Here is a 27,330-nt window from a genome sequence, read left to right as displayed (position 1 = left end):
ATGTTAAATTCTTATTTATGGGTCCTACCTTTTGCAACACACCTCACTCAGCTCGACCGGTAAATCTGATTACATGAGCAGAGAGGGGATACAAAATTGATAGCAAAATATATGCAATTCCCGATCATATTGGCCGATTCCAACACGAATTATATAAATTTTTCGCGCTTCGCGCGTTTAGCCGACATAAGGCGACGCACGAAACAGTAGACCCAATGTAGCTGATAAGTTGCAGGGATAAAGCGTACAGACCCAGCGGGCTGAGGGGGTTCTTGGGGGCCAACGCCAACGTCTTTTTGGCGGGGCTGACAAAGTGATGTTACGGTCCTGGTGGGGAATGAAGGCTCGGAAAAAATCTGAAGTGGGGAATGAAGACAAAAAGGTTGGGAACCACTGGACTACTCCAAGTCGCTTCGACATCTTCCTGTCTTTTCATTGTATCGCATTTTTGTGGTGTATTGAACTGATAAAAATTGCTAATAAACCAATGATGATGATGGAACTGTGCATGTTCTACTCAAAGTGATTGCAGCAAAACACCGAATCTTCCAGATTCATGTTTATTATGAAGCATAAAATTACATTATTATATTGTAGAACATTTATCGTTTATTCGAGCAGTGACCTAATGTAGGCTACGGCTGTATGCTTTAATTATTAGGAATCGTAATAGCTTTACGACTATGTATTTTGTATTAAAGACGTTATGAAAATACACTAAAAAGGCATATAATGCGTATGCTACGCAGACGATCTTGGAGGTAGCGAAATTTCACGAGCACGATATATCCGAGCCCGCACGCATGTTATCAAAATCTCGAATGCATAATCAATTACAAGGTTCAGAGCTTAGTTGGGTATGCATCTGGAGTTATGTCGTCTACAGCTTGTTCGTATGTCACTGGCACCGGCTGTTTATAGGTATCCATTTTCTGCGATTGTGACTGCATTACACCATCGATATGATCGTACGGAATGGTACGATCCGCTGGTCGAAATGCTGGATCCGGCTTCAGCAACTGGAAAATAGATGTCGCGATGAGCAACTCAGACGTGTGTAGCCGAATGTAATATCAGACGGAGTACATGACAGGCGTAATCACCATTCTACTTTCAAACAGCATAATAGTTCAAGCATTATCATATGATGTCAATTGTCGGTATCGCAAAAACCCTGGAAGTATTTTACTCCACTGTTCGAAAGACGCGTTTCATCGTATAGTATTCTCGTTGCGAAATGTGCCGAGCTGAATGTTCATTTCTGCCTTACGACCCGTCTCAGTAACGAAAATATTACGCCATTGAATTTGTGTTATCATGTAATCGTCATTTATAGTTTATGATTCTGACGAAAGCCCATTTCCATACCTCATCTTGTATCATAATACCTACATTTTCCGATTCTACCGAAAGCTCATTCGCATATCTCACCTCGCATGGTACAGTATATTACTGACCCTATGGTGCATTGATCGTGGTGCAAAGCACCATCAGGTGATCAGCACCAAAAGTTTAATAAACAACAACAACAAAATTGTTTCTTTGAATAAAGTACGCAAGCTTCATACTCTGGCTCTCATATGGAGAAATTTAGTATACATAACATATGCCATCGATTTTATTCAAAGAAAACTGTACATATAGTTATGTCTGTGATAAATTGTAATGTTGCGCATCCAAGTGCGTCCATTTTAATGAGGAGTGCCTGCTGTCGTAGCGAAACAAAATATATGCAATGGATCCAGTCAAAACCACAAAAATTCCATTTGTAAAATTAGTCTCCGTCTGTGCATCTGCATATATATCGCCGTCAAGGTAAAGTTTTTACATTATCATAGCCAGCGTTACTCGCTGCTTATGTTGTGAAGTATACCGTGCAGTTCAACGATAAGGTATGAGAAACATTTCATATAAAAATAGAAATGTAAAACTTACCGCTAAAACGCTTTCCCCTTTCAGAACGTTCTTTATTATTGCATAAAACGCGTAAATGGGTACTACCGCAATGACGGTGACCGACATACACATACCGAGATCGTCCGCCCATTTCGGATTCTCAAGATCGTAGACTTTAGTGGGACCGTAACTCAAGCATGCCATTACAATTACGAACTGAAAAAGATTAATTCTGCATAAATGATTGGAAGCAATTCGAGGATATCTCCATATCCGAGAACGGTAATATATCAATTCCGTCGCGTGATTCCATCATAGATCAATATAAAATACATGAAATATCACCTGAAAAGTCTAACCAGAGAAGAATCTACGGTTCAAAGATAGGAAGGCTAATTACGGCCCCTGGGCCACAGGTGATGGCTCGTTACAGGCTTTATCGCATTTGACTCGGAGTAGATTACAGAGCCGCATTGCAAAACTCGGCATGAACGATCTGCAGTGAACTGAATCCGATGTCATATAGACCATGAACGTCTCATTTTAGCTGGCATTCGGATATGTAGCGTTTAGATCCGCCGTTTCAACAAGAATTAGTTCAGGGGTAACGTCAGACTGCTGTAATATTTGAGGTCGAAATTTTTACGCAAGTGTTGTAAATGTTTCTAATGACCCTTGCCGCTCAAGCGACACATGAAATTTAGTGCTTGGTCCTATGGAATCAATGTGCTCCGTGGTAGTACATGTTTTAAATTAGAGCCTTGTTTAAAACATGTTTGTTTTAAATTTTTTTTTGTTTTAAATGCATCCCTAGGTACACAGTAACACATGTAATTGCATAATGCAAACGAGGGATGGTGCGAACCTCGAGATTGTGTAAGTGTTAGATATACGCATTCGTATATTTCGGGTTCCTGTTAACCATACAGCAACGCGGTGGATACCTCACAGAAACATATCACAATTTTACGGAGTATCACACCGCCTTTTTGTTGATTTTGAAACAATGTAACCTGGAAAGTGTTCGCTGCATCGCGTCGGCATGATGGAAAAGATCCAGCTCAAGACTATAATCTATCAATTCATGGCTGACTTATCATGCAAAAGCATATTACTTGAAAGGTTTTTGGTGGGATTGCGTTATTTATTAGCTAATGACGGGTACACACAGTAGACATAGCGCATTGTGCAATCGAGATGAACTCATCCGAATTATCGTTACGAATTACGTTAGCAAAGACTGGTGTACACCGCGCGTGTGCAATTGGGCATTCTGCTAACGTCACTGGTATAACTACAGCACGCGATGCTAAAGGCATGGAACGCCACAGCATACTGTCATGTCATCAGGTTTCTGCCAGTACGGCGTATTGATATACGTTTCATATATACTGGCAAAGACACGTCATAGGCTAGCAATTTCTCAAGGGTTCGCACCATGACTAGAACTTAGGAATACAATTGTGGAATTTTGAAAGTTGAAGTCCCAGTATACTTATACTTGAGTAGCAGTGGTGATTTGATACCGTTGACCACCTTTGCTATCCAGTCGGGTAGCTGTTTTCCCTGGTACAGCCTGGATATTGTATAGGTAATCAAGAAAGTACTAACGTTAAATACTTACAATGAGCATAGCCGGCGTAACGAAAGCCCAACAGACTCTGAAATACCACATTAGAACGCTCGTGATTAGTTGCATGATTCTTGATTGTGTCTCGGTCATCAATTTCAAGTCTTTGTCGAATCTCCACGCATATGTGAACAGGAATCCTGTCGACATATATATAGGATGTGACAACTGCGAAATGTACTATACACAACATATTGAATATAAACGTGGAGAAGTCCTTACCGTATCCCCAATAGATGACCAAGCAGAACATAAGTGCCAAGAAAAGGAGTCCGTACCAAGCTGAATAGTTGTTATACAGGTTGAACCAGTAGAAACCACCCTAAAAGTGTAATGGAATACTCATACTGATTAGGGTTGCATTTAAAACAAAAATCAATTAATAAGAAACATGTTTAAAACAAGGCCCTTATTTAAAACATGTTTTTTAAGCCATGACGTCACGAATATTCAATTGTGACGTCATATTGGATTGACATTGACAATTGAAAATATAGGGTAAGTATAGCTCCTTTGAAGAAATATCTGTATTATAACTGTTGAACCGACTATTTTGAGGGTTCCAACCATCCTATATCGATAGACGTCGCCTAAATCGGGTGGTAATTATCCGTAGGCTCATACAACATGTTTTTGAAAAGTATTTACACAATTATGGCATAATTTTACAACATAAAAAACACAATTTTGTTTTTTTTGTTAAGGCCTTTGGTTAAAACAGTATCTAAAACATGTTTTAAACAAAATGTTTTAAAACACCGTTTATTTTAAATACAACCCTAATACTGATGGTGAAATGGAAAAAGCTTCAATTTTCCATAACAAACGACGTGTACGCGTCTCACCGCGTATACCACTGGTAACTACTGAGATAAAACAATCCTTCCCCGAAGCTATATCACGATGCCTGCCATCACCAACAAATTGACACCTTTAACCAAAGTGAAGAGGAATCATTTTAGTTTCCATGCACCATATGTTTGTCCTAAAAAACTAGTTGTTTTGACATTGTTGTCCTGTATACTGCATAGGGTGCTGTACCAATGTCGACAGGCACCGTATGTGTGTGCACACAGTGTGCGTAGAGTTGTACAGGCATTTGTGGTAACAGGAGGCGATCAGTAGAATATTACCTCTACTGTACTACCTACTCAAGTAGGTTTTGCTGACTTCCGCTATACTTGATAAAGTGACCATGTTTTAAGACTACTTTCACTCCTACTAAATAGTGTTTTGGGCTAATTGAGTACTTTTCATATCCTCATTCTAATTCTAGTAGTTTTGACATGTTTTTGCTACTTCTACGTGCAATTCAGTAGTACGTCTAGTTTTATTTAAGCAGCTTACTACTTTGAAAACATCTGCCTAAATGCCATTATTTTGTATAGCGTAGGCCTATAATAGCGGGTCGGAAAAGCATGTGCCAACACTATACCAAGGCATTAGCGGCAACGATTTCAGCCGAATGTACTGCGTGTCATGACAAGGATTATGACAAAGCAAGTGATAGTTCTCCGTTGTCGAGTGGAATTATTCGTGTAGCAAAGATTTGAGACCATCCGGCTCATACTCCTGGTGATGTCTGCGGTTGCGCAATGTGCAGCGTGCAATGAAGGTTTATGTTTGCCAACGATACACATTTGATCATCAATAATGCAATCGGTACTATGAGACAGTTGCAAATATAGCGAAGCGAATAGACACTTACCGGTGTCACGATGATAAGACCCATGAGAAAGCAGACTGTGCAAACAACGGTGGTGTAGGTTTTTTTCCATTTCCCCAGTGTCCCGGGAAATTCATCCATCAGTCCGGTTAACACTGCTTCTGTCATTCCAAACTGTTGATGTAAAACCAGAGATTATTAACTGTAGTGACCTCGGCTGTATATAAATCCACAATGCGTAGTGGGTGGATGAGACTACGCGTTTCAATGCCTCGAGATGGATTAGGCACTTGTGATGAAATCTAACCTAATATCAAGTCAAGCTTGAGCTACTCTACATGAATAATACAGCTATCTTACCGGATCTATTTTTTTATGATGAATCAGAAGAGACTTACTTGACTGTCCAGTCCCAAAGTCAGCAGCATGAAGAAAAATAATATCGACCACAACTGTGGCACTGGCAGCAGAGAAACGGCTTCGGGATAGGCGACGAAAGCCAGGCCGGGGCCTAAAAAGATTTCAATAGTGGCAAATCTATTCACATTGAATGTCAGCAATTCTCAAGCCGTAAATAAGTTCAAAGTTTAAGTACACATGCACAGACCTAGTTTGCGAACGAACATATTCATAGCAAACTCACGACATTTACAGTCAACCCATTTTCGCATGTACAGATCTCTCTCTCTCTCTCTCTCTCTCCCTCCCTCCCTCCCTCTCTCTCCCTCTCTCTCTCCCTCTCCCTCTCTCCCTCTCTCTCCCTCTCTCTCTCTCTCTCTCTCTCTCTCTCAGTTGGTAATTACGCATGTCTTACCGCTATCAGCCACCTGGCCCACCGGAACTTCTTGCTTTAACGCCATATGACCAAGCACGGGAAATATAGCGAATCCTGCAAACACGCTTGTAGCACAGTTGCCAATCGTGACGATCAGGGTGTCTCTGTAAAATATAAGCATGATATAGATCAGAGGTCTCAAACTCAAATGTGCTCGCGGGCCAGTTTTCCAGTTTTGACGACGCCGCGGGCCGCAGCATTTATAGGGGTATTCTATATCTTTCCAAGTAGGCCTTATTTCATGGGAATGAATTTTCCTATTAAAAGTGAGCAGATGCAGCAGACTGGTAGTAAACACACATCGTCAAAATGTGATTTACTCTTGTATCAATTTAGGCCTGGCGCTGGCACGAAGAATCATCACATTTATACCTATTTGAATAGAATTGTTGTAGTACTTGATATATATTAATTATAAGATATTAACACCATATGGGTGGTCAAATGTAGGATGCCATCATAAAATCTATCAGGTTATAATTTGCAGCTACTATGAATATTTTGAATTTAACAGACTGATAATAGAGTCTGATCTGATATCAAAACATTTTATGTTAAGCATTGTAATTCCAATCCAGGATTCGGGTATACTTCTGATAAGTAGGCCTATGCTATTTATTAATCGCATGGCCAAATATCTTCAAATATTATAAATATATTAATTAATGTGTCCTAGTGATTGAAATGTCGGAGCGCCGAGCTGCCCATTGTTGATACATCGTTGGAGCGTATACCACTACCTTTCAGTGACCTTACATAATAACATGGTTTAGCGACCAAAAATGAATAACTAACAGATTGCCAATGGTTGCCCTAATTACTTGCTTAGATAGAGAAATACCAAGCTGCGACCTTCTGATCAATTACTGTTCCCCTGATACGCGATTATAGTTGTGTTGCGTCCATGGTTCTAACAAATTCACAGCATTCCGAGTCACTCCGAGTCCACTCGAGTCATTTTCATTTTGCCATCGAGTTAGCCCAAGTCTGAGTAATTCTACGAAAGCTCGCGTCCGAGTGCAACTCACAAATTTCAGTCATGAATGGTCTAAGGGTCAGGTTTTGTCATCATGAATTGGAAATGTGACGAAATAGTGAATCCTCGACTGCATGGTAGCGTTTGCATTTGACTTGATAGTGAAGTTGGATGAATAGTTTCAGGCTTTCGGAGCAATTTAAGAGGGAATTTTCACTTTATAATCTGAAAAGATATATGTGACTCTTGTATAGTGTCAAAAGAATAAAAATCAAAAATGCTCTGGCGGGCCGCACAAAATGCTCTGGCGGGCCGCATGCGGCCCGCGGGCCGCGTGTTTGAGACCTCTGATATAGATACATATATGTAAAGAGGTGAGCAAAGTAGTTGATATTTGCTACCCAAGAGAAGTATACAGACAATGTACATTTCTACTGAATTACGAATACAAGTAGCATTTTCCGAGACACAACAAAGTTATTCCAAGTGGCAGTAGAAATGAAAGGCCTGAATCACAGCCCTTAAAAGCACTCGAACATGTAATTTCAAAACGTAGATTTGGTCGAGGGTCTGTATAAGTATAGCGGTTGAACGGAGGTGGCTACTTTCGGAATTGCAGCATGCATCTGTGCGACTGACACTGAATGACTAATCCCACTACAAATCTACAATCTTCGAAAATATATTCAGTTATCGTGATGCAGGGGCTATTTCACATAATAGTGATGCTAACTTATCACAAAACTACTTTCTACTTTACACATCAAAAAAGTTATTTTGCGACAAAGTATGGCCCATCAATCTAAAATTAACCACGGCCTATACTTTAAATACTGGAATTACGGACTTTGCAAGAGCAATATCCCAGTAATCACAGCCATTGCAATCTGCTCCGATTTCAGATGCGACACAATATATCAATATTTAGGGTTGCATTCAAAACAAAAATCAATTTAAAACAAACAGGTTTAAAACAAGGCCCTTGTTTAAAACATATTTTAATTGTTTTTTAAGTCATGACGTCACCAATATTCAATTGTGACGTCATAGAGGATTGTCATTGACAATTAAAAATAAATAGTAAATATAGCTTCTTTGACGAAATATCTACGTACTATAGCTTTTAAACCTACTATTTTGCGGGTTCCGACCATCCCATATCGTGTACGTCGGCTATATCGGGTGGTAAATGTCCGTAGGCTCATACAACATGCTTTTTGGAAAGTATTTACACAATTATGGCATGATTATACAACTGAAAAAATAGTTTTTTTTTAAAGAGGCCTTTGTTTAAAACACTGTTTAGAACAGGTTTTAAACAAAGTGTTTTAAACAACCGCAAGATGTCCTCAAATTATACCAAACCTGCGCGTGCAGGCGACAAGTCAAGCGTAATAAAAGCCGAAAGCACAATGTCTATCGAGGACAGTTTACCGGACAATGTTGTTGTTAAATTCGTTGTAAGACGAAAATGCCAGCAAGCTTCCGAACGCGATTCCGAGCGAATAAAATATCTGAACAGCAGCCGTGCTCCAAACCTGCAAGAACAAAATTGCTCTCAGTGATATAGGAAATGGATGGTGTCATTAAATCACAGTGCTCGATGTGTCGATGGGATGGGTGAAGCCAGAATATATGTGAAAGGCCACCGACGTGACGGTGGTTTGAATTTAAAGATACGTCGAGTGTGTGCCTTCCCATATGTCTAAAAATTTCTGTGACCCTAACACCCGCCCTACTATAAATCAATAATTAGCAAGCGAGTCTGAATTGGGTGACTCCGGCCTAGAAGACTTCGGTCATATCGGGTCTCCCAGTCTATACCGTGTAAATTATAGTTAGGAAAATTTAAAAAATGTATACTATTGGACGTGAATGTTTGTGGACATTGCCTTTACTATATTTCATGGTTGACGAATAAAAGAACTCTCTCTCTCTCTCTTGATGGAGACGTAAACAATCTTGTGCGTATGGGTGATCGACTCAGATTCTCCGTCGGATGGTGGCGCTGTATTGCCAGAGGGAGTCTTCATTTTCATCCAACCAAAATACATAAAAAAAAACAGACGGCAATGATGGTGGTACAGAAAAAAAGCATGCACAGTATTCGGTATCAGATAGGAATGATCGATACGACCATGAAGGTAAACTAGTCTGATCACACCAGCATCAAACAGGTACACTTGACTCTACACAGTCAGGCTTTAAAAAATGTTGGTTTAAAAAGGATAATAAAACGAAAAAGTAAACAATGGTATATATAAATATCGACTTTTCAATTAGATAAAATAAAATGAAAAGGGCAAAAGAAAACAGGAAACAAAAAACATAAAGATAATAAGTTTTAGGCTCGTAGCAAATGATCAATGAAGCAATGTCTGGGCAAGGTAGGACAACAGTGTTATAACGACAAGAGGTGATTAAGTAGGTCTTTTTTGAATCTATTGTAAGGTGATTCACGGATATCTTGTGGTAATTCATTCCAGACGATAGGTCCTGAGTGGTCGATAGATCTCTTAGTTAGGTTGCTATTGGGTGGGGGCAAGTAGATATTTCCCTTTGAGGAGGATCTCGTGTAATGGGAGTGGACATTTTTAGCAGGTATGAAAAAGTCATCCAACACATGAGGCAAACTCTTGGAAAAATATTTGTGTATAAGTTTTGATACTTCGAAGCGATATAGTTCGTCAACTCGCAAAATTCGATGCTTACGGTAGTAAGGCGATAATTTGGTACGTAAGGTACAGATGAGATCAGCCGTTTCGCACGGTTTTGCAGAGTTCGAATTCTGTGCAAAAATGTTTTGCATGCATTTACCCACACTACGATCCCATATTGCAGGCGAGAGTGAAAAAGTGAGAAATAGATGGTTCGTAGTATTGATCTAGAAACCAAAGATTGCAGACGGAAGAAGCTGTAGGCCTAACACATCAGGTTCAGTATGGAAATGTGGGATGATCAATCAGCATAAACGTTGACGGTTCTACAATTAACAGTTATTGCATCGGCAGGCGTAGTGGTAAGTGATTGTAGCGCAAAGACTCGTAACCGCGATAGTCATTTGTAACACGCGATTTGGGGCTACTCTTCCGACGATACAGATCATGTTAAAAGCTTGTGCACTGTGTAAGCACTCGTAAACATGTTATCGGATTGCTTAATATATTCATTGAACGGTAATATTATCGATACAGTCATTTCCGAATCTACAAATGCCCTGTTTTCAGGTGAATCACTGGGCAGCGCGGCGCGTTTTGATTTCTCCCGCTAGGTCAAGAATTCAAGACGTGACCGTTGCGAGCCAAAAATATATAAACTCGGTTCCGTGACGCTTTGATAGATTTGTTACTGGAGAGGTTTCTCGTTACCACTAGCCCGATGGGTCACGAACTTGCTTCATCGCAGTTCATATATGTAACGGGGTATCATGTGTCGGCTACGTGGTATTCACACCGAGCAATCGATCCCTCAAGCGGAAAATGGATCTTATTGTACACAGGCGTCATCAGATCACGAGATTTTCGAGCCTAGAAATCCAAATTAAAAGAAATCACGACTGAGCTGTTATGATTCATATACGATGTAAGACCCGCGGGGAAAGTTTGCTTTCCAGAATTATGCTGGCGCCAGCGGCTTGTGTACCAGGGTCCAATAACATGACATAGCCACCATCCAAGGGGATTAGGATTCTACCCTTGTCACGTCAGACAATGATGTAATTCGCTTCGAAGTCCTTGGACTGTACGCATGTCGGGAGCAACACTGATGGCCAATACCAAGCTAGATAATGTAAGGAGATCGTTGAAACGGGCGGGCGGGGATATGTGCCTCTTATAAAGATAAATAAATAGGATCAGGCGCTTATTCTCACGTATGCAGGCGAATGCAGGGATATTATAATGGGGACAGTACCTTTGGATCAGATAACTTTGCCCAGTCTGCGCTGAGGTAAAATGAAATTCCGTCTCCCGCCCCATCCAAAGTGCATCCTCTTATGACCAGAATGATCAATATCACGTACGGAAAAGTAGCCGTGAAGTACACAACCTGCAATGACATTGCAAACTCACAGCCTCAATAGAAATGAAGCGAAAATGGTTTCACATTACACCCATGAAATGAATATACACACGACCAAAGTCCTGAATGCCGAGAACCTCACCACCTCGTCAAGATTCAATTCCATAACCTTTGTGGGCCCTGTTTACATTTACACGTCGCCTTTCCACAGTAGGTACGGTAGAACAAACATATGAGTCATGAAGTTGGGGCCGTCGTCGTCGAAATTAACTATCTTTCATCTATCTACGTTCGGAGTTGGAGTTGAAGGATACTTTCATATCAGCATATTTAAATCAGTACGGAATACATCACGTTGTAAAGATTCTCGACAATCGATGGGAGATATTAGCTCCGTCATGAGCGAATTTGGGGGGATAAACTCTTCCGCACCTTTCCAGACGACTTGATTCCTTTGATCAAGCACAACAGCACTACGATCCACGACAAAAGCAAGCATAGGCACAAATCCCAAAGTACAGGGCCCGGGTCTCCGATTCCGGTACTATCGTTGATGCGGAGAACGCGATATCTGCAATAAGTTATTCGATGATGTTTTGTCAAATGTAACCACGAAGATCATCTAGTTTATCAGGATAATTGCTTACTTCCAATATTCCTCGCTTCTCGAAATACGCACAGCTGTCGTATTGCTGCTTCCCTGGTTAGCGCTTTCCGCAGTTACGGTGTACGATTCCGTTGTTGTTGCCATAGTTGTTACGTTAGAAGTCTAAAAATACGAGGGCTGTTAAGTGAGGCATATTACCTACAAAATAATGCGTATCGACGAAATTTGAATTCTTTGGGTGATAACGTAATGTTTACATAATATGACCAAGTTTGCCGCTAGTCATCCGCAATCCTCTACTGATGGACATCATTGCCGATATTCTGGACCAAAAAGATCAGAAATAATATTTTAAAGCAGGCTATGCCGTCTACAGTAGTGTTGGCTTGTAGAAGCGGGATTGAGATTGTTATATTCGATTGCATTTTGACATGCAATCGTGTCCTTGTGGACGTATCACAAGAATTCTGAAATTTCATTTTCTCGAACCCCATGTATCATCAATAAACACGTCCTGATAATGAGCGGACAAGCCTGCAAATCAAATCTAGCACCTCATGTCTGCCAGTCAATTGCGACATAAGGAAAGGTGTAACTTTTTTTTATGAGCTTCATGGATCTTACTCCATCCCGCGATCTTCATTTAACTGGGGAACCGAATGTAAGTAAGAGACGAAACTCTACCAGTGATGGTATTGGACCACCAGAAAGGCTTCATATTTCCTCACAAACCCAATATATAATTATACACTATACACCCAACACTGAAGTTTTTCTCAGACTGTTAATGCCACGAAAGGTGGAAATAGTGACAGACTACCGATTTCGCGGGCGAGATGTATTTACCCCAGATGCCGTGTTGTTGCAAAACGTTTCTTTATTCCACCACTGGTCGCACTGAGTCCATGGCAGGACATACGCGAATGATGCGAAGAGGTAGTAAAACGAGTAGGCCACGATCACGTTGTAGTAAATAATGACAAAGAACGAGACGAGAACCATTCCATATCCAACCCCTGAAACAACATCTCAAGCTTTGACACTGAGTAACACACTTCTGTCGGAAAACAAGTGATTTTATTTAACTATACCATGACTCGTATACGCAAAAATGGGGAAACCGCAGCTTTTAAATCTCGATATCTACTAGGTTAGTGAGGGTTAAATGTGCATATACATTACATTCGTTATCCTTACTCCGAGACTGAGTTCGTTTTAACTTTATATTTGCAATTGGAGACCAAACAAACAGATAATATTCCACCTAAGTGAGAATTGAAATCAAGTCTATATAATACCAATGCCGGGATGTATAATACACAACAACAACAAATGTTTCTTATCGTATGATTAAGCGCTGGGTTTGTTTTTCGTATCGCTACAATAACAATACATATTACAATCTATAACGCATTGATACAATTGTGGACGGGAATGTTATCTATTTTAGAAAGTCATTTGTTCTCAAATTCGCGACCAAACATGCCTTTGTTTTCGTGGAGATTATTAGAAAAAAAATGAAAACACCATTCAACAGGCACTATCCGGAAGTAAAGTGTCATGGCTGCGGTTTGAGTGGGCTATTTTCAACTGTGTCGCAAATAACTCGACGTGAAAGAGAATTCTCGACTGCTATCAATGAGATAATTTGTTGTTAATAACTTGGATTTGAGATTTTGCATGCTTATGTCAGCAACGGAATACACCGCAACATTTGCAATCATTACTCCGGGACTGGATTAGGCGAAATGCATATGCAACGTAAATAGCGCACCGGAACTTCTCATTGTATAGGCGCTAGGCAGTTAGGAACACCGGAATTACCTTTAAACAGGGGCACTGCTCTAAAAGCAGTCACAGGTCCGAGTCCCGTGAACTGACCGAGGGACATTTCCAGAAAAAACAACGGGATGCCGCAGAGGAACAACATAATGGCATAAGGAATGAGAAAGGCACCTGAAATGCAAAATTGGTAAATATCAGGTTAATAAACACGGTCGCATTCCTATTTTGATAGCAATATCGTTAACCGTACAATGATATGAACTCTATAAGACGCATCGCTGTTTCCAACTTGTTCATTGTTGTAATTTAACTCATGATATTTGGTCAGTATTCTATATATCTAACCAACATCATTCTTTTGTTAGCATTAGAGAAGGATGTATCAAAGAAAAGTTCGCATTAGCAAGTGAATCGCCGCCTGATTACGAATATAGGATAGAAACTATGAAGCTATCAATACCGGGACATTTACGCTGGAGTTAAGACACTCTATGATTGTTTAAAACCTTGGATAAATTTCTGCTTACCTCCTCCGTTACTATATGCAAGATACGGAAATCTCCAGACATTTCCCAAACCTACGCAATATCCGATGCAGGACAGAAGAAATTCGGCATGATTGGCCCACTTCCCCCTTTCTTGTCCGACCTCTCCTTTATCCGAACCCTGAAATATGAGAAGACGAAGCTATTTAATAACCACGCATTACCCAAGTTTCTTATAGGTCAGCTCATCATACAGCACTCAAGCAGTTAATTTCAAATTCCTACCCCTCTACACCTTAGTATGCATGAAGAATCGGTTTTAAAGCTGGCAGTATTGAAAGCATCAGTGATTAATATTTAAAGAATCATTTTACACAAGGACATTCGACGAGGGTACTAATAGTATTATTTTTGAAACAACGCGAAATGTGACCTATTATCTTGAAATTATTGTTTATGTGCGCCAGCTAGTATTCTCCGCATGCGCCCCTTCATTTGAATAACCGAAAGTACTGGATAAACTGAGGTCGTAGTTTGTATTTGCGAGAGTAGATTGAATTGATGTTTATTTCACGTTTGTACTGGTATGTGTTCACTCCCTGCATGACTACAGCTATTAATATAATCCGTGATTCAAACTGGTATATTCTACTTTCGCGATGTTGACTTACTTCTCGAATTCCGACGATAAATACCCATATTCTACGAAGGTTTCGCTTCGTGCTATTCAATACCTTTATTCTTCCCTATCAATCAGCGGTGTAAGTATGATGGGCGTATCCGCAGAAAAAAATTGTATTTGTGAAAAGTTCTCATTCTCTATCAGAATTATTCATCATTTGTTAGGACTAAATGCGCTATTCTGACAATATTACCCTTGCTGGTGAAGTGTCGAACACCACGACTATTCCGGGCTATTAACGACACATTCACGAGGTAATATATTATTATTTATTCCTAAAGCAATCGGCAAATAGCACAATAAATGGAAGTACTTTGGTTTGTTGATATGCTGGCATTCTTTTGAAAGAACAAAGCAAGTACAGTTACCAACCGCTACTCGAATTGAATGTCAGTATGTCATATTTTCCGTCATCGACTGATCTTCCGCTAATATCCGTATACATAATAATGAACCACCTTCGTATTTCCTTTGTTTTGTGTCGCGGCGGCTCAATAAAACAAATTGATCAAATTCTTGTATTGTAAAGTTAAATCATGCTATCACGAGAAACGCAGCACGCCACAATATACATTCCAGTAACTGGGTTACGTGTTGGAGGCGATGATCTATTATTTCAATAAAATCCATGCCAAGCCCGGATTTCATAGTCCTTTATCTTGCATGCATATATGCACAAAACGAGCTAACTACCCCGTTCCCCACGAACAAAACGAAGATAATCATTAAAATTTCATCATGCTGAAAATATCACCTAAACGCCCGATATTTTCCAAATTATCTTGGTAACTTGAAATCTACTCACCTACAGCGTATTATGCTAAGGCTATTCTCAAAACGCCTATAGATTCCGCAGTAGGATTACATTGAACAATTCGAGCAATTCTTTCAAGAGGCATTCTTTCTTACACTCGCTATGATTCTGAGTGTACTTGAAGAAAATCCGGATGAAGGAAACGTGTATAGTGACATGAGAGTCGAATCCATTGCACCATATATCATTATAAGATCTACTAAATTTTCAATTAAGTTAGTGTGGTAACGAGATACGACGACAAGTTACGATGGTAATTGTGTATCGGAATTATGCACTCAAAATTGACATAAAGCAAAACCGGTTCATTCACAGTACGGCCAGTACTAGATCCGATGTATCATTGCTTGAACTGGCCTTGGGCATTCGCAAAGAGATGTCAGATGAAAATGAAAACCCGCAAATTGCAAGATGGCACAAAGTTCATGAGCTCTATCGACTACATCGACTATCACTATAGGCATACAAGTCCGCTGAAGGCGAACACAATCAATCTGCCTAAGCTATATACATATTGAGATCCAGATTCTAGAAGACAGAGTCTAGAGTGGTGAGTGGTGATCCTTTGTCAAAGTTCCTTTACCAAAACACTCTTTCAGATAATATAAAAATTGCTTATATCCTCACAAAGAATTTTGTCTACAGATATTATCTTGGATGCTGCTATCAGCGATGTAATTGTTTTCCTTCTGATAGACCGTCAAAATATGCGCTATTAATTATATCAATATCTAAATCAATTGGTAGTTTATGAAAGTTGTGGGTATCTAGGACAAGAAGCGAAAACATATCCTTGCAGTGTAGCATAAATACGTAATCAGAATTCTCATTCAGAAACTCACCATGATTTTTGCAACCCGTGTCTGCTAGAATCCGTGCACTCACGTATTCTGTGTCCGCTGTAAGCCGAGTGTGCTCCAGGAATGTATGGATTCAACCGCGCTAACGATCTGCGACGCAATGTTCCAGATTAGTATGTCTGCAGTATTGCTAGATTGGATATTTTGCAGCTCAATTTATACTAAACAGCACCAAACTGTTCGTTGCCAATGAAGCGGACTACAAAGAGCTGAAGTGGTCGTAAACGCCCTTTTGTGTTATATAAAGACGAGAATGCTGCTGCTCAGATAATCCGGAAAAAAGGCACAGCAGGGAGTATTCTTCCAATTGTCGTCACGCCCAACGATGTTCGAGGTTGGGACTTTTTCATCGGTAAGTTCACTCACAACTGAGTCATCAAATTGAACCTACTGGAAATAGATGAGATATGTACGTCATCATATTCTTAGTCACATAATATTTTAATTAGTATGAGTCCTGCATTGTACGCGTAAAAGTCGATGCCCTGTAGATAATTGCGCTGATCTTTATTACACCATATCTAGATTAAATACGGACAGAAGTTTTGATAGACTTGTGAGCTGCCAATAACTGACGCCTTTTCTGAACCATCTTTAATAATGAATCGCTATCACAAGTGGTAAGAATGAGCGTGTGCTCGTCACTGCCATCGAGGATATATTGTTGCTTACAAATTGATTGATGAATGAGAACGATCAGCCTAACGAACATCTACATCCGTTGGCGTTCAATTTGCGATCTTGTTAAGAAGATCGACTTCGCATTTGCTGTCAAATAAACACTGGCCATATTTTCCATTTGTCTATTAGATCGCCACAACTGCCGATAAGTCTGGTCATAATTGTTAACATTGTTTGGACGAAATGAGGGAGAGTGTTTATTCGGGTTCAGCATATATATCTGAAACGTTTACAGAATGATTATACAGGAACATCAACAAAACTGGTGAAGCAACAGGGTGATTGTTAAATTAGTTAACGATCTTAGTACTATATATACCATATTATACCGTGGATATTTATAAAAATTCTACACGATTTTACGCGATGCCTCACTAATTGTCAACTTTCACTTGTTTTAGCGACATTGTATACGCCCATCAAACGATGTTTGTGGCGTCCTGTAGTCAATCCGTTTTCGTCAATAGCTTCTGATTACTTTGAAATTGCATTTTGGATATAAAATTTTCCTGGAATATACGCGTTTTGGGTGGATATTTTTTTCGAACGCGTTTTCTCAAGGACAATGCAGGAATTTGGCCTATTCGTTCAGTGACTGCCGCCGTTCAGCTTCTCTGCACATCCGTTTAGGCCAAGTAAACTTGGCAGTTCGTAAACGCAGGTGGAGAATGGGTATCACTATAATAAACTTGATGTGGTCACTATACTGGTGACTTACTTACGTCAGGCACAGTAGGACATATATGAATGCATTTTTATAATCAGCATTGCGCAGATCAATGTGAACTATTCCTGAAATACAGGGGCGGGTTCCGCTTGCAATCGGTAATTGTCCGAGAGTCGCGAGAATACTGAGTTCTGAGTAGTTAAGCCTTTGTTTGGACAGCGGAAAGCTTAGGGAAGTTGCTGTAACATCATGGTAAATCTATCACATCGAAAAGCAGCACGCGTGACTACACCCTATAATCGCATAGCTTACACAATTGTACACCGATCGTCATATGATAATAAAAGCTTAATACTCGGATGTTGATTGTTGTGCACATTTCAACCTAGTACGTTGTCGTTGGGGATTTGTATGTTAGTCAATCTGAAGGCCTACCAGTCGATGCAGCTGAGGCATTGTATTTCGTTTTAAGCGGGTGTGTGATGCGTATTAATTTGATTTACCAGATGACAAAACACCGAAGTGTGATTTGCATCAAAATATTATGTGCCACTCCGACTGGCAATATGGCGGAAATGACTTAGTTTATCATTATTCCATGTGACATCTACATAGTTCTGTCTCCCTATAGATAATGATGATTTGGTCCGACAATTTCTTTTTACAACGATCATAGAATCCAAGTAACGTCGACATTCCACAGGTTCCGTGACTGTACCCGGTACCAAGATGCTATTCTGCGCGTTGTGCAATATCTTTGCTACGGAGGATGTGGATTTTTTCGTGATCACATTCCTTGCATTTGCCTCTGAGGAATTCGTGGGAGAGCATCGTAAAGTGATTATGCTATTACGGGTTTAACGTCAGCTGCAAAGGTGTCTTCGTGGATAAATTTATACGATAGCGTCGCGACACCGATACCACGTTGCGAAGGACAAAGGCAATGACTAACCAGCGGGAATTTAGGCAAATTGTAATAACACGCGCGGTCAAAGCACACACAATTAAATCTCGCACACGAATGTGTGACTCGCTAGTCTAGACTCGTCTGTTTAAGTTCAAGCTTATGTTTTGCGATTGTTACATTCACACATTATTCATAAACTCATAATTATCTCGAAAACATGGTTCGAAACCTGATGACGTTTTATGACACATCAGATTTAGTAATATGACACTTCATATGATTTAGAGCGTATCTATGTAAGAATCCAATATTAAATCAGATGAATTTTGAAATGCAAGTGGACGATATCTTTATCTTGACATCAAACTCAAAACTTTCTGTAACAAACAATTTACGAAGTCACATTGCGGTTCATGATTCGTACGTCGGCATTCAATGTTTGCATGTTATTTTTCCCATAACCGACAGCATATACTTCCAGCTAGCAGCTATATACATGCGAATTAGCAGGGCATTTCGCAAAAAGACCTTGAAGACGGATGGTACGCTACTATTTGTTCGTTGTTGCCGCGCTATAGAGCCACTGTTGATTTTAGACTAACAATGGCGATATGTATCACGTTTTAAACCTGTCACGGCTATCGTTTTGAGACTAAAATGTTTGGGGTTATTTATCCATAACATCAATCATCGCCATGAAGACTAAAACTTCAGTAAATTGACAATATAAGTATATAAATTCCTACATCATTCTGCTACTGACTTCGTCTGCGAGCGAAAGTTATCAAATCAAGATATATATGTACAGAAGGGCTCTTCAAAAATGACTTTTTTTCTCAAATCGTACTGGCTACTTGATAAAATTGTTAGGTTACCTCATTTAAGCCTACACACAAAATTTGGCTCAATTCCAACCAGTAGCCGCCTTGCTACAGGAGACAAAAGTTTCTAGTTATTATATAAAAATAGATAATGAAAAATTTGAAAATTTTCTGTTCACCCCATGAAAGTTTTAGGCTGTCTATATAAACGATCCTCACCAAATTTGGTTCAATTCCAACCAGTGGAAGCGGAGTTATTGCCGTCGAAAAATTTTGATTTGAATAAAATAGTATTTACGGTGACCGATTCTTTGTTTATATATTATAGTTGTGCTCACCGTAAATACTATTGCATTCAAATCAAAATTTTTCGACGGCAATAACTCCGCTTCCACTGGTTGGAATTGAACCAAATTTGGTGAGGATCGTTTATATAGACAGCCTAACACTTTCATGGTGTGAACAGAAAATTTTCAAATTTTTTAATATTTATTTTTATATAATAAATAGAAACTTTCTTCTCCTGTAGCAAAGCGGTTACTGGCTGGAATTGAACCAAATTTTGTGTGTAGGCTTAAATTAGGTAACCTAACAATTTTATCAAGTAGCCAGTACGATTTGAGAAAAAAAGTCATTTTTGAAGAGCCCTAATGTACAGCGTATACCATTGGCTCTGTTTGTGACGAATAGAGCGATTTTTTTGACATGTCAAAAGAAATCAAAATTTTGTCAAAATTGTAGAGTTATGTCCAAAAATTGTCAAAATTGTTTACATAGTCAAATTGTTTTTGACCGATGCATTTCGGTTCCATCGTAGATTTTGCACTGTCGATGAACTTATCATTTTATATTTACAGCTTGTAGCCTGCTATATACACCTACCGTTGTATAGACGGACCATTGTCTGCTCATTGTGAATTATAAACGGTCAAATGAAACAAATAAGTTGACCTGGTGTTATGGTCAACGTACCGCAATATCCTAACTAAAGCAAGACTTCTTGGGCATTGCATGGTTCTTACACCAAGAAGCTCATGATGAAAAATTGTGATGTAGACAACATTGTCAGAATAAAGCAACACGGTGTGTCACCAGCAGTATACGCACAACATCGGTGTTGAACAACTGCTGCTGTTGAACATTCTTTCTCCATTCTTGGCAAGCTAGTTAGTAAGGACAGACACTTTCTACTCTAGAATGTAGCAAAGTATCTTTCGTCGTACAACAACAAATTTTAAATACTTCTACGATAATACGTGATGTAACTACTGGAATTTTTCATAGGGTCTGATTTCGTTAAAATACAAGTCTTTTCATGTAAAAATTAGTCAGTCGTTAAGCCATAAACGCTTTTTCAGGCCAAACTACTTCGTAAGGACAGTCAGTTCCGACCATAAATGAAGATAGGTGGTACAATCTTAGCATTATGTGCGAAAACACCTAATTTGCATACGTGAGGTCAAAATCAGGTTTTTTTTAGGTCAAAAAATGCATATGCTGAAAATTTAGAGATTATACTACATTTCAGACTCAGTTCAGAGTTTTCGGAAAAATGGACTTGAAGGTCCACATAGGGGAAAGGGTCAATGCTAAATCGCAGTATTCAAGCTAGATATAGTGCACAAAGAATATAATGCGAATATCTGTGGTGACACTATGCAATATAACTTCTTGCTCAAATGTTCCCGGGCTCGCGAAGCCATTTTGTCTATTCCATTTGTTGATTTAATTTGGGTAAAAATATTATCAAATAATCCACTTTCTTCGTACTTGGTTCAATGCGGCGCTTTAATAACTATTTTATATGTTGACCCATACTCGTATCCGTGGAAAACCGAATCGGGTTTATTAAATGTAACAGATGCGGAGAGTCTGCGTGTACAGTTGAATCACTTGCATTCTCCATAACGCATACGCAGAGCCTACGTCAGGGGTGTCAAGCATGCGGCTCGCTAGACGATTTCATCCGGCCCGCGAAGCAATTCTGATTGAAAAATTCTTACAATTTCCAGCACATTTGTAACAAATGTTGAGTCTCTTTGCAGGAAAAACTTCCATGTTAATAGGTCCCATTATTACCACCCGACTACGGCGCTGCGGTTTCACTCTAGTTACCATTAGTAACAACAAGTCATGAAATTGACATCTCTTTTTCATTTAAAGGTCCTTGAATCAACCATTATAGAGCTGCAAAAGCCGATCCTCTGTCGCCAGAAGAAACATCTCTACACGCTGGGAATCTTCCATTAGTGTTGTTTTGTCATTCGGCTGTTTTACAGCTGATTTTGTGTGTGCTGTACCGTAACCCAGACTTGGACAACTAGATAATTCTAGTTGTCTAATTTCACTAAATTAGAGCCAAATGTCAGTAATCTAATTCTAATCTAATTTGTGAAATGCTTCCATGCTCTAATTCTAATTCTAATCTAATTTGTGAAATGTTCGTATGCTCTAATTCTAATTCTAATCTAATTTGTGAAATGTCCGTATTCTCTAATTCTAGTTCTAATCTAATTATTGTTTTCCTGAAAATGCCTCTTTGTCCTAGGCATATTGCACTATTGCAGTGAGTTAAAAAGAATAGCCCCCTTGCGCAGGGAAATCCAGTGCCAAGCCGCCATCGCATTACTTACACCGTGCAGTCATAGTAGATATTATGACGAATATAGCCTGCTAGAGTAGCTTGTAGTCTGCGAACAGCATTCTAGTTTCTAAAACTTTACGTTAGTACATTGCCATTCTGACTAACATGGGCGATGCCCATGGATACCATAAAAGAAGTAATATTTTATTAAAGTATAGTAAAAATCGAGCCAAGCGTGGTGTACAGAAGTTAACCATTCTCATGTTAATGGGAATGCACTATTGTTGTTGTTTATTAAACAAAAATATGTGGCGCCTATCGCCTCACGGCGTTTTGCACCACGCACAGTGATTTGATGTGAACTGCATTTTGCTGTAGCCTATTCATTTCCCATATACAATTTCATTCCATTTCCAAGTTTTTGCGAACTAAGTATAGCTCTAATTCTAATTCTAATCTAATCTGGAAAAGGCTTAGTAGCTCTAATTCTAATTCTAATCTAATTTGAAAAAAGCTGTGTAGCTCTAATTCTAATTCTAATCTAATTTGGAAAAACTGTGCAGCTCTAATTCTAATTCTAATCTAGTTTGAAAAAAACTGTGGAGCTTTAATTCTAATTCTAATCTAATTCAGAAAAGCTGAAAATTTTCTAGTTGTCCAAGTCTGCCGTAACCGTGCGCTGTTTACTGCCGTTCGCGACTATGTGCACTAGTCATTATTACGTCACAACGACAAAATTCTTTCTATATTTCGAACTTGGTTAACCTCATTTACTTTCGTTCACTGCTGAAGAGAGCCAGTCGAAAAGCTTCCAGTGGAATAAATATGACAATATGAACGTATTGTTTGCTGCAATAAAAAAATTTTAAAAAACATTTAGGTGTCCTCGGAGGACATTTTCAGAAACCTGAAAAAGAGGACGTATGTATGGTAACCCTACAAACACGGACCAAAAATAGTTATTCAGAGAAGCGAAAACGCCAATGCGGAACAGTTATATGCAGTTTACATGGAAAATACATTAGTTGCACGAATAGGCTATATAATTGAAATATCTATGGTCTCACTGCTATGCCACTTTCTACCCAATAGATCCCCAGACATGATTGGAACCGGACTCGCGGTATATTAATAATAAATTTCAACGTCCGCGTTTCCAATTAAATGTATTGTATTCCTCACAACGCATAGGCAGGGTTAACGCCAGACTACGACTAAATCACATGGAGAATAGAATTTACCAAATTTGTTTGTCGTTACCGCCACTGTTCTGCCGGTTCTGAATGTATTTAACTGGACAATCATCGTATTTTTGCCAATTTGATTGTTCGCGAATAAAGGTGTTGCCACTTGATACTTTGAAAACTCTATGATCCGTGTATTATCTATGCTTTTGAGGTATTAAAATGAAAAGCAAGAGCGCGGGGTAACATTTTGTAATCAATCCGGCCCGCGAGCGATTTGGAGGCGTGAATCCGGCCCGCGACACAATTTGAATTCGACACCCCAGGCCTACGCGAACTAAATCGAGTAAGCATAAAAATATGCCAACATTATCGTCGTGACCCGTCGGTTAGAACAACTATTTTAGTGGTTCATAACTTATTTAATCGGCCAATCATTGCATATTCGCCAATTCCATTGTTTGCGTAAGAGGTGTTATCAGAATTGAGCCCCAGTCAACCGTAATCATATCAGGCTTAAAAATCAAGTATTCCACAGATTAATGAAGGTTCAGATCTAGAGATAAAATGTTGGAATGATTGGAAAGGTTCGGCCACCATTGCGCTTTACCGATGTTGGGTTTGAGTTTGACACCCTTGCTCGATGTATAAAGTATAGGGGTAATTATTTCGAAATCGTCAATTGGTTGAGGAATGTGTGAGACTTTACAACTCACATGGTTTTGAGTGTGCGAAAGATTTGCCACCGTTATGATTATATTCAAATGTATATTTTTCAGTGTCTCCCACTTCCATTGTTCATTGCTTAACTTTTGTTGTCACAGTTTATAAGTAAATGTGTTTTTTTTGCACTCAGTGCGTGAACTTGAAATTCGATCGCGGTTGATTGACCTGGCATTATTTAGGCACCGACGTCACTGCCAGCAGTTCTAGTTAGTTCATACCTTAGTTTGCTTTCAGGTGATTTCTCAAATTCACCAACTGAGCATGAATCCTATTTTATGCTATTCCGAATCTTTACTTTCACCTACGCGTTCTACTGGAAATAGAACAGACTACACCATTTGGTGGGATTCTTACGCTCCCGGCGTTTCAATAATTTCGAGTGTCGCGATTGCGGTTTCTTATTGTATTGCGCTAAATTCACTTATGTGAATCATCCGTGCAACTCATGCAGAGTCATGATTTTCACAGATATTCTCATCTAAGCTTCTGGGTCACTCGAATTCATGGACACGCAGCGACTTTTCTCACGTGCAGATCAGTAATATGAAAATGAAAGTCACTTAAAGATACGAGAAAGAATTGGTTGCCTTTCATATTTTCTACACAGTCAATGTGATTTGGAGTTCGCTTTCTGAGCTTTAATGTAAATCCCGAATCCCGATTCTTTCAGGCATGCTTGAAAGACTTGCTCAACCTAAGAAGAGTCACGGCTGACTGCTGGAACTTTGAGCTGGTATGCGTTCGACCGTCCGCGTCCGATTTCAAGAATTCTCAAAAGCCACATAATCGTGACGAGGCGGGCACCTTTCGCCCTCACATAAAGACGCCTGTCCTTCGTGCGCAGTGCGTGTGATTTATTGCGAGGTCGGCCTTGGTCAAAATATGTAGCCAATATTAGTATATAGAAAATTGTCCTATAAATAGATGCGCATCACGTGACTATACACTGTCGGACAACCAGATTTAGCTGAAAACTGGCGTTGTTGCGAAAAATCGCTCATTGTCATCTTGATTGCATTACGATTGCTATAACATTGCTAATTTGTTTCCGGAGCTACCAGGAATTTCTAGCTGGATCTCGTTACTAGGGATGGTGTGAATCTCTGAAAGGTTCAGGTTCGTGTGAGCGCGAACATTTTTCAAAGGTTGTGTGTGAACTGTGAACGCGAACGTGAACCTCACGACGTCACGTGACGTCATATTGCTAATTCCAACCCTACATTTCAGTGAAGTGATAGCCTATATTAATGTACACGATACCTAGCGACGACTCGGGCCACATAATGACACAATGCTGAAGTACATATTGACGTTTTAAACGTCGACAAATGTATCGACTGGGCGAATCAAATAATATAATAATCCCATAAAATCACTAATTTTGCCAACAGTTTCGACGAGGACTTACAAGCAAGCTTACGCCTTAACGGTGTAGGCCAGACCGGACAATGTATTCGGCGTCTGAGTATTGTTACGTTGATGTTGAGCAGAGTGCAAAACGGGTTTCTATGCTACCGATATTACCCCATTAACAAGTTATATGGCAATAGCCAACACTCCAATCGCACGGATTTGGTTTTTTGATGCAATAAACATATGAAATCAAGATTGAACCCGTACGGCTGCTAGAATTTTTACATAAGACAACGATATCAATATCATTGATTAGTTAGTTGAACAAGCATCATTCGCTGACTACCTACATCTAGTGTATATTTCGCTCTTGGTGTTGTGTGATTGCGGGTCAAGCTCACAGCAGAGAGTCACTAAATATTTGAGGAAACTTTTGTAACAAAGTAAGTAACAGTTTTGAGATTGTCAAGGTGCATGCTCGCTTAGTGTTGATTTTTTTAAAACTGCTAGCGCCTTGCATATATAGTGGCCCTCGGTTGAAATGCAATAAATTTCAACAAAAGACGATATAATGAAGTGAAAATCGTAATATATGAAAAAGGTTCACAGTGCAGAACCTACCAAGGTTCGTTTGTGAACGTGAACCTCTAAATTTCCGAGGTTCAGACACAGAACGCGAACGTGAACCTCGCGTTTCCACCATCCCTATTCGTTCTCCAACCGCGCAGTCACGTGTCTCGCATCCATCCGCGGGCTGGTTATCTATAAATTATTACGACACTGGACAACTGGGCACCGAGTATTGACACTTATGTTTAGTTTGTTCAATCGCCTATCCGCCGTCTTTCGTTATACATACACCAGACCCACAAATTGCAATTAGGAACTTTTGTACTGCCGACAGCATCGCTTTCCTCTTCTCGACAGGGTTTTAGAAGTCATCATTTGGTCAGTTTAAGTGGGGTTCAGGTATGTGATAAATTCGGAAATAAATGATCTTATTGACGCCGATGCCGAGTGTTTGAATTCTGCGAGTCCACCTCGTGACAATTTTGCATGGGAGTGGCTACATGAAAAATCCCATTTTCATTCGATTTCGGCCATACGACTATATTATTACTCTGACTCGGTTAGGCGCCGTCTAAAACTTAAAAACCCGACTTCGGAGCCCAATCTGTCAGTAAGTCACACAAAAACTACCGGTTATTCCTTAGTCCATATCATAGATCTGCTTTGCGAATGTAGCATACAATCTTTAAATCCCCTTAAGCACAAATCCAACCCTGTGGTGATCTACACCCGGTCTCTAAATACATAAAGGTACGTCACAAAGCAATGTGAAGATGGTGGTCTCCCGTTTTTGCAAGATATTTGTATTGCATATCCCTCATGTTTCTATGATACCAATTCGTGGATATATTTCTATATGGTCGGCAAGGTATCCACAGATGGACATTGGTAAGGTTGGGTAACACCGTTCTGCGGTAAATGATACTTTCCGATTTAACATACCTGATTCAATCATTCCACACAATTCAAATCTCTGTTTCAGATCTACCTCCTCGGATGTCCCTTGCTTTATCGAAAAACATTGACTTACAAACGCAAACCGTAAATGACGTACAAGATGCGCGGCGCAATTTCTACGTGTGTTTCTATATTTGAGCTGGTGTAGAGCCTATACGTGTGCGACATCAATATTTAGGTAACGATGATTCATGTAAGGCCATGTTAGATGTATCACTATTTTAGATCAGTCTTCAAATTAACGACTTCGGACCTTTAGCTTAGGTGATGGTCGCCGATGCTGAAATGATAACACTTCACAAGAATATTTAAACTTGTATTTATGACTCTCGCAACTTGTTGAGAAATCATTTTCACATTCGATGTAATAGGCCTCAAACTAAGCCATCTAACCACATGCAATTTGTTGATGCTATTAAATCTATTGCAAAAGCATCTTTGAAGCTTTGTTAATCACGACAAATGGGGAAAGCGAGTGGTTCGAATCCTGCTTCGGACTAACTTCTACGTGTCGGAGGTTATATATGGGCTCCTCGTCGCCGACGTCACTGCAGTTGCAGTGACTTAAAAAGCCCAATCACGGTGAGCCGAGCTAGAAGTCGGCAGCGAAAGAAATGATGATAG

The 27,330-nt window shown here is 39.6% G+C and overlaps 2 protein-coding genes and 1 long non-coding RNA gene across 5 annotated transcripts in view; 2 read left to right on the top strand and 1 right to left on the bottom strand.

Moving 5' to 3' along the window:
- The window catches only part of LOC145449689 (amyloid-beta A4 protein-like), a 228,227-nt gene that overhangs the window by 107,752 nt on the left and 93,145 nt on the right, over nt 1–27,330 (top strand). The window lies entirely within an intron of this gene.
- Nucleotides 547–16,454, bottom strand: LOC145451013 (sodium-dependent proline transporter-like). Its single transcript, XM_080329501.1, has 15 exons — nt 16,239–16,454; nt 13,943–14,081; nt 13,455–13,586; nt 12,477–12,646; nt 11,671–11,792; nt 11,456–11,594; nt 10,916–11,050; nt 8,438–8,541; nt 6,007–6,131; nt 5,591–5,703; nt 5,235–5,366; nt 3,749–3,848; nt 3,521–3,666; nt 1,936–2,112; nt 547–1,019 (listed from the first exon to the last, which is right to left on the bottom strand). The coding sequence occupies exons 1-15, from the start codon at nt 16,239–16,241 to the stop codon at nt 843–845; spliced, it is 1,914 nt and encodes a 637-aa protein (XP_080185627.1). The 5' UTR covers nt 16,242–16,454; the 3' UTR covers nt 547–842.
- Nucleotides 16,470–18,502, top strand: LOC145451015 (uncharacterized). Its single transcript, XR_013918672.1, has 2 exons — nt 16,470–16,608; nt 18,308–18,502. It is a non-coding gene; the product is annotated as an uncharacterized LOC145451015 (long non-coding RNA).

This window comes from Botryllus schlosseri, chromosome 11 (genome assembly GCF_051294905.1).
Source record: "Botryllus schlosseri isolate E-star chromosome 11, Bs_hap1, whole genome shotgun sequence".
NCBI classification, from domain to species: domain Eukaryota; kingdom Metazoa; phylum Chordata; class Ascidiacea; order Stolidobranchia; family Styelidae; genus Botryllus; species Botryllus schlosseri.
This window is presented reverse-complemented; position numbering and strand designations above follow the sequence as displayed.